Source organism: Aptenodytes forsteri, unplaced genomic scaffold, assembly GCF_000699145.1.
Source record: "Aptenodytes forsteri isolate BGI_AS27 unplaced genomic scaffold, ASM69914v1 Scaffold11, whole genome shotgun sequence".
NCBI lineage: Eukaryota > Metazoa > Chordata > Aves > Sphenisciformes > Spheniscidae > Aptenodytes > Aptenodytes forsteri.
The window spans coordinates 3,626,683-3,639,962 of record NW_008794155.1 but is presented as its reverse complement, the minus strand read 5'-3'; the positions used below and the strand labels follow the sequence as shown (position 1 = coordinate 3,639,962).

At 35.9% G+C, this 13,280-nt stretch overlaps 1 protein-coding gene across 1 annotated transcript in view; it reads right to left on the bottom strand.

Annotated features, from left to right (window-relative positions):
- The window catches only part of DARS (aspartyl-tRNA synthetase), a 40,914-nt gene that overhangs the window by 12,087 nt on the left and 15,547 nt on the right, over positions 1-13,280 (bottom strand). Inside the window, exons 4-6 of the mRNA XM_009279736.1 lie at positions 8,603-8,705; positions 7,256-7,336; positions 6,748-6,807 (exon numbers count right to left, since the gene is read on the bottom strand). Of these exons, the coding sequence (XP_009278011.1) occupies positions 6,748-6,807; positions 7,256-7,336; positions 8,603-8,705 (244 nt within the window). The remainder of the gene's footprint in view (positions 1-6,747; positions 6,808-7,255; positions 7,337-8,602; positions 8,706-13,280) is intronic.

Genomic DNA, 13,280 nt, shown 5'->3' with positions numbered 1-13,280 from the left:
AGCTGCTACTCCCACTACTTTCAAAATGAAGGAAATGAGGTTTTGAGAAACAGTTACAAAAGTACCCTCAAACTTTTTCACCTTTTTTTACACTGGTCTCCCAGAATCAGACATACGTTAAGATTTAGCCTGAGTTCTGGGCATAATTTGGCAGTGTTACATCAAAGCACCAGGATGATTCAAAGGGATAGTTTCTCTTCTTTTTTCCTAACCATCTCCTACTTAGAAGCTGAAAGACATTTTCCAAGAGATGACAACTTAAACAGTCACATTTGGGTTTACCAATACAGTTTTTGATAAACTAGACAAATTTCTAAAAATCCTAAGAGACAAAATGGGTAACATTTATTTAAAGTGGGATAGTAACAATGCCTCTCTACCCTTCTGATGAACCAACACCAGTTTCATGCCAGAGCAGGTAAGGATGCAGTCCTAAGTCATACAGTCCTAGGAAAAAGAAAAATGGTTGCTAATGCCAGAGCAGGTAAGAATGCAGTCCTAAGTCATATAGTCCTAGGAAAAAAAAATGGTTGCTAAACCCAATCTGAAAGGAACTACTTGGTCTGACGCCTAAAAGTGTGCACAGAAACACAGCCAGTCAATAACTAAACAGTTCTCCAGTGTGCAAAAAACCCCAGCCAGTCAATAACTAACACAGTTCTCCACTAACAGTAGTTCATCAGGTAGTAACTCCTCCTGGCTTTAGTGAGGATGCAGAGTGAAGACTCCGTCTTCCTAATCCCGTCTATAATGATAAATTATACTTAAGAAATAGTATTTATGAAAGCAAGCAAATTCACAGATCTGGACACTGAAGCTTTTATTTAACTACAGACCAAGGAAAGAACAAGCAGCAATTCTCTGTACCTCAAATTAGATCTGACAAGACCACTCCTCTTTCTACCAAAGGTGGCTGAGTTTCAGTGCCCATTCATTCAGAGACTGCCACAAGGATAACTGTGGAGAATTTGTGATACTGCAGTCTCCTTGTAAGAATTAAACAGGCCAACAAGACGTTTGAGATAAGCTCCTAAACAACTGCAACTGTCAACATGCAGTGGAGTCAAATGGATGACCTCAAAAGTTTTATGTGCCACTACAACTTTCCAAAGATTTTGAAGATGATTCTGTATCTACACATGGAGCAAAACTTTTCAGATTTAATTACATCCTTTGCACTGGTATAATGTTTAGGAGAAAAAGAGAGTGAATTTATCTGAAGAAAATAATACAAGCTGTTCTCCTGTCTTTAACCGAGATGCTGGTATGTATATTACCATGTTTGGTACAATGGTAGGTAACACAGTTACCATTTGAGCTACCACACTTAGGTACAACACAGCAAACTAAAGACAGAGACAGCTGTCAAAAGGAATTGATTTTTACCTTTGCCTTAAAAAAGATTTTGTCATGGCATACTTTTCCTGTAGTGTTTACTCTAATATGAACCCTTCCACATACGTATTGACAAACTTATCTGAGACTATGGCAAAGACAGTAAATATTCCTTCAAGAGTTAAGCAGAATCAGAAACAAGCTCATGCCACTTAAATACTGTTGCAGTTAACAGTGTTAATGTTTTAACTTGGTCTGCAGAGTTGATTTTACAGGAAAACTCATTATTTTTAATAATCACCTTTGTTACAGACAGCAGAAAAAATGTTTAGCTAACAATGCTGAAATATGAGTTTCAGTCATAACCGCACTCTAATTTCACCTGTGTGTTTATTATTTAAATGCCACAAAGGAAAATATTAATAATAGAACAGAGCATATTTTAACACTATAAAGAAGATTATGAAAACAATTACCACGTTTTATTCAGCACAAGCTGCAGTGTTAGAATAATCATAGCCATGTAAGTTGCCAGAGACCAACAAATGTGTTTCAACAGAATTGAGGGCAGTTAACACCTTATGTGACCATATCTCAAAGAGGTGTGAATGAGGCACAGACGTGCAAAGTTGTGAACTTTTCTTTTTACTCTCATGTCAGCTGTAGAATTTGTTCCACTCTCACCTCAGTTTTGCTCTTCTGTTCGCCTGCTGTAACTACCTATCTTCCACCATGAACAGTCACTAAATACATAAAGTAGGCTAAATAAAAAGGGAAAATAATGTAATCTATATTCTTTTAAGTAATATACATTATTTTAAATAATGTAAATAAGTTTGCAATTACTCTACTATATATATGAGCAATGAAGTTTTTGCTAGGAAATAGGATTTACGTTAAATAACAGTTTTTTAACCCCAAAGTGATTGAAGACAACTTTTATTCAAATTTCAGTATTACTTATAGTACAAGAAGAAGATAGGAAGTTTGTTGTCTAAATGACTGGGACTGTGTTATGTCTTCACCACTATGTCGCTTGTTCATTACAGCTTGAATTCAGTCAGGAAAAACACAGCTTTTGCAATGAGTAAATTGAATTCAACACAATGAAATCAAGCTTGAAGTAATCAAGTATTTTGAAAAAAAACTGCATCAGTGTACAGTTGGATTGTCATATAACATAGTCCGACATTCATAAACTACTAGAGATACAGTTTAATGTTTATGCTCTACCCTGAGTAGTTTAAACAGGATAATATTGACCCTAAAAAAACCTATGCTTTGGTCTCAATGAGCTGTGCATTAGCAGACACAATTATAGCATCAGGACTGCAAAATGCATATAATTCAAGTCGAATTTGGACAGATACTGTCAAGATAAAAACCCTGCTGGACATCAAAAATAAGCCAGAGCAAGGACATCAGTCAGGTCCATTGTTAAAACTTGATGAACCTGAATTGATTTTTTCTTCAGAGGAAGACATACTAAGAAGCAAAACCCAAAAATCAGTGTTTCACTTGTTGTCTTTTCTTCATTGTTTTTCATCTACCACAGATCTTCATGAAATATGGTTTCTGTAGGTGTTTTTACAGATGTGGAAAGTCTACACATCACTGAATACTTCAGTTAAACTTAAGAACAGCAGAAAAATAAAGATATAAAAACACAATCAGTGCTCCGATTTGCCTTTTTTAATTGTTCTGATAAAGGAACGGTAAATCAAACATCTCTAGAATCAACTGTTTTGACTTTCATTAAGCTGTCATGAAAAATAGATACTTAGGTCAACAGCGGTTTCCTCATGGTCACCTGTGGTTATGTGAAAGAAAATCTGGTCTATACAAGGACTCTTCTTTCTTCTTACCAGCTCTCTTGTCTCTATACCCCCAATTTTTCTACTCCACAAGTATGTGACCTGTATTTTATGAGTTAACCCATCAGGAACAGATTCATTCTTCCTCTGTCATCATTCCTTGGAAAGGATTTTTAAAACCCCTCCACCCTAAATAATCACCATTTTCCCTCCAAACATCAGAGTAACAACTACAGCAATAGTTTGGGATCTTGGCATTTACTTCCCATCCCTAACCTCAAAAAAACTACCAGACACCTCTGGAAGATCTTTTGTCAGCAACCAAAAGGCAAGATTGTTAAAAATACAGTGCACTACTCAGTCTATTTTCACATGTACACAAGAATAGAAGTCTTGCAATCTTTGTAGAATACTTTGCGTATAACAGCTCCACTAATGTAATTTCCTTATTATTATTAATCACACTCCTTCTATTGCATCGTAATCAAACTCTCCTTGGTATACATCATAGCTGGATGGAGTGATGCCATTTTTGGAAATCCAGTCTCTTTCATTCATGCAATAACTGAGTTTCACAGCTCCACTTTATGATAATTTCGCCCTATCCAATGAACTCATTGGTTAATCACTACTTAAGATTAGTTAAACTACTTAACTACTTTAAAGACTGTATTTAAATGGACAAAAATAATTTTAATTCCATACTAAGGACTTTTTTTAGTCTGAGTCTAGCCAAGATCTATGCATTTAGTTTGTTAAATCTTTCTCCAAAAAGTAGTATCTCTCTCTTCAATGTTTGATGACCTCCTTCTTCCTTAAAAAACTGGGGCACTGAGGAAACCAGAATTAGATCGTACATCTATCTGTGGTTGGACTTCCTCCCACACTTGTAGGAACAAGACATTACAGCATCTCTGTTAGAACTATTCTGTTAACATTTCTTCCCTGCTGCTCATGATTTGGTTTTCCTAGAAAGAAGAGGTATGGGAGAGCAGTGGCTAACAATGGTTTCAGGTATCTCTCTCAGCTTTTAACACATCACGTCTTCTAATCCTCCTTAGAACATGCCTACTTATGCAGTGCATTTGAAACACTAGGGGCTCTCTGAAGTCCCATTTGTACTACAGCTCCAGTCTATGTAACCAAATAACTGAAAATCAATTATTACTTTTTGGTGTTTTGGGGGTTTTTTTTAGTTATTTTGAAGGACAAACTGCCTTCGTGTCCCTGCTCTTGTGATTCCACTGCATACAGTGCTTAGGATGTACGCATATACATAAGTGCATGTATTTTCACTGGGATTTCCCCTTTCTCCATTAAATACCTTTTCTGTTTATTCAGCGCTCCCTTTAAAAAAACAGGTCAAAGTAACACATAATTATTTAGGATCTTCTTTTGCACAAACAAAGCTCCTGCAGAACAAACAAAGCAAACTTATGAAGAGGCATGAGCCTACTGTTCCAAAATAATCTGCTTTTGTTCTGAAACAAATAATGAAATGTGCAACAGAAGAGACACACAGAAATGTGACACAGTGAGAGACAGAAACTTTTCCTGTACATAGGATAGAAGGCAAGATAGATACCTAAGCCTAATCAAGGAAAAGCTGTGGCCAGGTGACATCCAGCCACGGGTGCATGCAGAGGACGAGACATAAGGCACTGAAGCACTGAGATGTGACATTTCATCCTTCCATCAATTTCGTAAAAAGTTAACCTGAATTCCTGTTTAGCGTGAAACAGCTGTTTAGCACCACACTGCGGCAGCTGTTGGAGCTAAGGAGAAAAATAGCTTCTGTAGAAGGCAGAGTAAACGTTCAGCCCTCAAAACAAGGTGCCAAACATTGCTGAATAAATGGTGTACTGGCAACGGTTGAGACATATAAATTAGAAAAGGTTATAGCAGCATCCACTTAGCTCACCAGCTGTACCCTCCAGGCAGAATACTGACAACTAATGTTCCATTACTATACTGGCAGAAATATGTAAGAAGTATCAGGAGAGTCCTGCTGGACTACTGAATGTGTACAGGGATGGAAGAATTTTAGCCCACCCCTTTCTGTTCCATCTCTTGTGTTTATTGTGGCATTACAGTCTTCCTTCTTTTTCCGTTACTATAAAAAAAAAAAAACCTTCTTAGGTTTTGCTCTGCAGATGCCCTCATCCGAATTACAGCCAAGGATACTTTCATGCCATTATTTTCAGCTAGTCTTTTTAACCGTTATTTCCTCTGTATTGTTTCTCTGTTCTTTTGGGGGTTCATGGCTCTTCCCAGTTTATTATACAGGTATTTCATTAATTTAATGGATTTTCTTAAGATTCTCTGGAGTGCTGCTGAGTATTTTTCTTCATCACCAGAATTTCAAGTAAAACTTGCACTTTGAGCATCCCAGAGTTCTCCCTTCAATTTAGTACACTGCCTTAACATTCCATAAGCCAATGATCCTTTAAATGATTCTCACTTTCAACCATTAGTATAGAATTCTTTTAATCAAAGGCTTAATTTAAGACACAGATGAAGAGACCAATATGATGAGATACTGAGTATCCTGAAAAGTAATCACAAATTGAAGTTGCTCAGTGTTATACAAAAGGTCAAGTGAAAAGCAATTAACTTTGGTCCAAGTAAAACAATTTGCACAAGTAGTTTTAGTTGCTGAAATAAGGAGATTGGACGTTCAAATGCTTTAAGCATCTCAGTACCAGAACTCTTCCAAATTTTCCAATAAACAACTGACTTTTTTGTTTTATTTCCCAGGTCCATAGACTGATTTACTGAGAAACTGCCATTATCAGAACTCTGAAGGCAGTACTAGATACATCATAAAAATGAGCTAAGCATACTCTTCATTCAATGAAAAGTTAATTAATTATTTATTGTGGAGAGCCAAATATGGGAAAAGACCAGAAAGCGTCATGTCAGTACTACTAGTTACTTACACACTTAGTGTTAGTTGCTGTTTCATTAAAATTTGATAGTTTTTTGCTTCTGATCAGAAAGAATAAATATTTGGGAGATGTATGAATTTACAGAAGGCTGAGTCTCTATGACCTGGATGAAGAAAGGTGTTTCAGAAAAAAAAAGAAAAAGATATGAATACTGTGGAAGAAACAAAGCGAATGACATTGGGACCATGGCCTGGTACAATTTCACTTGTGAGAGATGCATTACAGCACCTCAATTACATGTTAAATTCAAAACTTTCATCTTGTACTTCAAAACTGAGCTCTTACTACAGTTTTTGTGTATCAAAGGCTACATTGGAGAAGAAATGTTGTCTCTAAATTGTCCCTACTCAGTCACCTTTGACTTTTGTAAATAAAAAAGCCCAGATGTACATGGCCACATGCCAAATCCTAAATGTTCACCTTTAAACTACTAATACATGTTCTTTGATTAATGTCAGGAAAGGTGAACATTTAGGATTAAAAACCCCTGTGTTTTCACAATGCCACTCACAAGTAGAAAAATATGTTGTTTATTTTTCCTCTGGCCAACAATACACTCCCATCAAATCCACAACTTTTATTGCTTCATGGATTAGTAATGCGAAGAATAAACACCTGCAGGCAAGCATGCAACACAGCACGTTCCTTACCCTCAGATCAATGACTCTGTTGTCCAGTCTTGTATCTTGGTTTACAGTAGCTCTTCCATCCTAAACAGTTGTGCAGAAATACATAATGAATACATACACCTCCAAAAAAACCCCCAACCCCAACAAAACAAAATCAATGGAGAAAAACATCCTTTGGCTAAAAGTCAAGGGCTCTAGAATTTCTAGATCACTCTAGAAAGAACATACAGCAAATTGGCAGCATAGCAAAGCTTAAGGTGTAACTTCTCCCAGAGGTCACAGGCAGAATCCAACTATGAGGATCCAGAAGACACACACACAAGACTGCAAACCCTCTGGTTTTGACCTTCTACTGCAGTTCAGCAGACATCAAAGCTACAGAGATTTCTAACACCGTTCTGGATAACATAAACGAAGTAAAATGCAAGCCTAACAAACCCCAAAGTCACATTAAGGAAGTTGCCTGGCTTTCATGCTTTTGTTCAATTACAAAGACAATAAAAAGTATTCAAGGATGAAAAGTTTTCACCTCCTCTCCTTCCACTTCTGGCCGAACAGCATCATCCAGCTGTAAGGGCAGTCGGGGTTCAGCTAAACTGATCACATAGATCTGAAATTGAGACAGGAACAGAAATAGCATGAGACTCAGCTCAAAAGGAGGTGTGATTTACAAAAGGATATTTCTGGCATAGACTTGAAACAGTGTTTGCATAGGCTGTTAGCTGTAAGACTGTGATTTTATTCAAATACTTGAGGTACATGGGTGCATTCTCATGACAATACTGGAAGTGCTTAGTTCTTATTTTCCTTTTCAAAGATTAAAAATATCTTTTTTTCTTCTGGGAAGCATTGAGTTGAGCAAGTACACACTGCCTGAGCGACAAGCCTATTGGCATGAATGCCAGGTCTGAAACTACTAGATTTCACAGAGTTTTAGGTTCTGATTCCAGCAAGATCATGCTGTTGTTCTCGTTGTTAATGTATTATTTTACTTATCATCTGATTGTATCTGAAAGAGCCATTTCAGACTGAAAATTTATGAGATACCTAAAATACAATCAGAGAATGAAAAACACCTTGCCTTGCCTTACAGCCTAGTCGTAGGTACAGTGGATTTTATATTTTCAGAAAAATCAAGCATATGATAATCTGCACAGATACTAAAACATGTTTCTTCAAAATCTGCAGATTTTCCCCAATGCTGTTAGCTAAAATTTACCCTACTGCTATAATAGCCATTGTACTCTACTCTTGAGGTGACTGTGTTTCAGCTGTATTGTAGGCATACAGTTTGGTTGAAAACCTTTAGAAGGAAAGGATATTACATAAAGGTTTAAAAACGCTTTCTATTTAAACAAATTATAAAGTTGCACTTCCTCCAGCCCTACAGCACAAGCTACAGGAATTTTAGATTTCAAGAGCTTCCATACTGTTAAGCCAGTGCTTTACTTTTGCTGAGAGCTATGTATTCCATTCCATTGTACTAAGGGGAAGATTGTAACTTTCTCATAAAGAAGAAACTTCTGACTTGCACTTAAAAAGAAGCAGACTTCTTGTTACAGTGTCTGCTGCAGTTAAGAATCAAAAACTAGAACTACAAGCATTCCGAGCCAAATTATTCTAGTGAGATGCTTTATTTTACTTGGTACTGTAATTCAAATGGCAGATAAAAATAGGAAATTCTAAAAATTAAATCTCTTAAAAACACAAATGTTTCATGTTTACATATGATACACTGAAATTTGTAGTTTAAAGCAGTTTATTTCTCTGGTATGGGACTGCTTACTGACAAAGTTTATATATGTAGCTAGACAGACAGCCTAGACAGAAAATCTCTCAAACAATTAGCCAGTGCTCCATTTGCTCAAAAATTTACCCTTTGAATGTGAAGCTCAACATCTTGCTGAGTACAACCTCCGATTTTCTGATGTGCCTTCCTCACAACGCCTTCTACATCCACAATGCTCTCTTTGTTGATGCTGTCAATAAAGATACGATAGGAGGCTTACTAAATTTCATTGCACACTGCACCAGACTCAGTACTGAGCACTAGGATGTTCATGTACTGTATGGACTGCTGGAACAACAAAACAGAGTTAAGGATTTAGGTAAAGTTACTTATTATATATATAATAACTGAGTAATGAAGGACTTTGCTAAAATATTCCCAGCCGCAATAAATTCAAACTGGGATGGAAGACTTGGGAGGGAAAGAATTATGATTAAGCTTAGTGCTTGCTCATTCTTTGTGTGTGTATACATAAACTGACAAGTTGCATAGTTCTTTTTCTAGGCCACATACACTCCTGTATGTGTCAGCTGATGCAATTATCTGAAAGATGTGTCTTAACCAGCAGACCAACAAACTGAAAGTAAGTCCTAGATCTGGAGGGAAAAATCAAAACTGATTGAGCTTGTTTAAACTACATGACTTGTTACTGAAAGATGCAAGATGCTTGTAAGTCATTTCTCTATGACAGGGGACATCTTAATTGCTCTCCATGAACAGTCACTAATAGTACATTAAAACACCATATAACATCTTGAAAGTCTTCCAAAAAATATGATATAAAGTATGTGTGCTATAAGCAAACAATAACAAAAGCCTCAAGAGTCATCGGTGAGAAAATAATTTGTATGAGCAGTTTTTATTTAGGTATTTAAGGTACTGGACTTTAAACCAGTAATTTTCTACAGATAATCTCACCCCCACTGGAAATACATTTTCACTCTGTCTCTTTGCTAGCCTGCTTACAAAAGGCCAACTATCAGAAAATATTTCTTTCCTTTTTGTGAAAAATAACTGTTACAATTAACTTTATCTTTCACTTCTCAGGCCTTCTTGAGAAGACTGGAAAGCACTTTACATCACTTGACCACATAAGCCCTTAGAAAGCAGGAAAGTAGGAGGACCACAAGTAATAAGAGGTGAGCAAGGATGTCATCGGAGAAGCTGGCCACTACTGATCTCAGTAAAGCAAAGAGCAATTAACAATCTTCAAGTTTACAAGGTTGGCTTTTTTTTTCAGTAAGACCCCTCTCCATGCCCCAAAAAACCCAAACCGCAAAACCCATACAGCTAAGTTGGAGGGTGGTGAGATAAATATTCATATGCACAGGAGGTGTTACTGAGAGGCAGTAACCCCCAGTTAAAGAAGGTAAGGACAGAGTACAAGCAGGTACAAGCTACTGCTGATGGTAACTATAGTCCTAATCACTTGCATCTGGATCAGTTTACCTAGCACCACCTGGAGTAAGTCAGTCTAAGAGCTGTGAACAAAATCTAGGTATTCTAGCCCTACAGCCTTTTCGTACAGCTACAGTAAAACCACATGAGAAACTTACTAGGATTGAAAAGTTTCTCTTTAGAAATATCTATGTTTGGAATTAGTCATTCTCTCACATTTTTAAAGTAGGATTTACCCGGCTAAACAATTAAGTTTATTTTTTTAGTTGATGAGGGAAACTTAGCTTTCTTCTCTGATAAAGCCCAAGTGGTGTGACCCAGAAGCAGCTGAGATACAAGTCACCAAGTGTTGACAACTATGACTGCTTGCTCGCCCTGCTTTCTACTATTCCTGAAGCATCCATATAAGCCCTAAGAAAAGCTAGATGGACCTTTTGTCTAACCTAGGTCAAACTTTTTAATGTTATAAAGCCGAGTTCAAATTTAAGTTATCCAACAGAATTTTTGAATAAAAATGATCAAAGTTTTGAAAAATCTGATGATATTAAAGTAACAGTGGAAAATTGAAGCATCAAAACTCTCACAACCCTCAAAACCTAACAGCATCACTGTAAGGAAATGACAAGTAACTAAAAAAAAAGCCAAATTTGAGCATTTTAGTTGATTACACTATTTCTTTGATGGTAATACTTTCAGGTGATAGAATTTCATTGGCAGCTGCTCTAAAAGTTACACAGACCATGGTATTTCATATGCTTGACTTGCTTAACCATTAGGTAATTCCACATACTGCATAAAATTTGTGAATAGTATGTTTTTCTGGTGCATTTACACTTTAAAAGAGCTACAGTTGCTCAAATCAGTATAATGAACAAATGACTAAATTTGTACAAAGCAGAGGTCGACAGTAGGCTTTAAATCAGAATTCATTTAGTTAAGGGGGAGCCTCCTTTCATCTCCACTATTTAAGCAGAAGCAACAAATTCAAGAAAGACAAAGAGAAATGACACTAAGTGCTTAGAAGTACACCCTCTTACAAAATGATTCTATTTAAAACTCCTTAAAAAGACTGAGGCAGCAATACAATGCTTTGGATGCAAGAGAACATGATGATAAGAAACGCACAGAGAATATATCATGCTAAAATAGTATTAGGCAAAACTCTAAATTCCCTTTGCTTTTCAAATAAGTGAATGTTTAAAAGAATAAAAGTTTTACTCTTGTGCTAACTCTTTTTTCCCTAAGCAGTTCTCCTCTATTTTTCCCACTTCCTTTTTCACGTCAACATTTTGGCAAATGCCCAGAAAACACTTCTAATGACACAAATAGCAGTGTCTTCATTGAAAATATATGTTTCTAATCTGCTGAATAAAAGCCCTCTCACTAATAATTGCAAATAAAAAAAAAGTTTTAAACTTATTGAAGCAAATTCTCTGCACTGTGAAAAAGAAAATAATAGTTAAATGTAAATGTGTTGTATGATGGATTCATAATCAGATTACTGATCCCATGACTGAGAACTGGTGTTAGTGAAGTCATTGCAGAGCTTTGATCAGAACATGCACGGAATTCAAGACATGCAAAATGGTATCAGTTTAAAAATACAGGAAGAAACTGACTTTTACATCACTGTAACTGCAATATTGCTTTGCAAACTTGCATAACGGAACTTTAAAACTTTGAACTTGTGATTAAATGTGCTTTTTTCCTCCCTCTCTCTCTAAACTGGAGAGGCAATTAAAACAGTATGTTTCTTGGTCTGGTTTCTTGTTTCTTGGTCACACTTCAAAACCGTAACATCCTTTAGTCATTAAATTTGCCATAAGTTTAAGATGTATTTCAAGTCAGTTCCTACCTATGTAGATCCCTGTATCCAAATATGCGTATAATTGCCTGGGCACACAAAAGCATTACCAAGTTTTCTATTGCATATGACCATCTTTGTATTTACAAATGTTCATCATCTACTCTAAACTTTCATGTGATAATTAGAAAATATGCTTTTGCTCATTCAGACTACATATCTAATCTGGTATGGAAGTAAAAGCTTGTGTTTTGAGTTCTGTTTGAACCCTGCTCAGCAAGATCTAGTGCTCAAAAAATCTGAAGTGCATCAAATGTAAACTACAGAAACCTAGAAGGTACTGCTTTGATCCCAACAGGTAATGCCAAGAATGTTAGTGAAATGGTAATTTCAGTTCAAGTTACAACAAGAAACAAGATGCTTTAATTAAATGCTGGTAACTACAGGAAAGCGTTCTCCGCAGCAGCAGCACTAAGTCATCTAGGTGATGTTTTGATAAAATTCCCCTGGGTAACAAAAATCCCCAAACCAACCAAAAAAAGTGAACAAGTAGCAGAAAAGCATGCCAAAGCTATCACAATTTCCATTAAAGACAACAATATTTCTATCTGTAATTAATATTACAAAGGACTAGAAACTAAATTAGGATGCGTGATGAATTAAGAAAAGACAGATGACATCTTTATGTTGTTTAATCCTTAAAGAAGCTATTTTAGTAATAGATTCATAAAGTCCAATGCTAAAAAATTCTTCTGTATAGCTAACTGCTTCTTTATATGTAATGTTCCTTCCAAAAAATCAAGACTATAATTACTAAAATGTCCACTAGATGCCTTATGTCCCTCTTAATTATCTGCATGTCTATTAGCCAAGACTTTCTCTTTTAACCACAGGATTGCATTATTGCAATTGTTGTCATACAGACAACATCTTTCATCAACAGCTTCATGTTGCAAGCTGAACCCCATGTGGGCCTCCCTAAGTGAATCACAATCAACATTTTCTTGATCAAAAGTCTGAAGAATTGGAAGAAACTTGGTTATTTATAGACTTTAAATAGAAAATGAGACTTTAAATAGAAAATGTTTTTTTTATGGAAGCATCTATACTTGTTCAGACATTTTCTTGTTTTTTGTTCAATGCTGTTTTCTGTAAGCAGACTGCACAAATTATTATATTAACACATTATTAAATCTAAAAATATTAAATAATTGTCATAAAACATAATAATCAATGATCCTTTATCTGAATGTCAGTGAAAGCTGAAGGCAATAGTGTTTACTTTGAAAAAATGAGTTCACTTTGTAAACAGTTGAAAGTATAAACATTTTATACTCAGTAAAAGCAACTGTAATATTGTCTGCACAAATACAGTAAGTATCCATTAAGCCCTCTGAAAGGGGAGTTAACTGACATTTATACATGAAGGCCAGGTAAACACCTATTCTTATTCTCTTGATTCTGAAAAAATAATAATCTGTTTCCTGTACCAACATTCTAACACCTGGATGACCCTGGATATCTTCTGGGGAAAAAAAAAGCCTATCTTCTTTCACACATTTT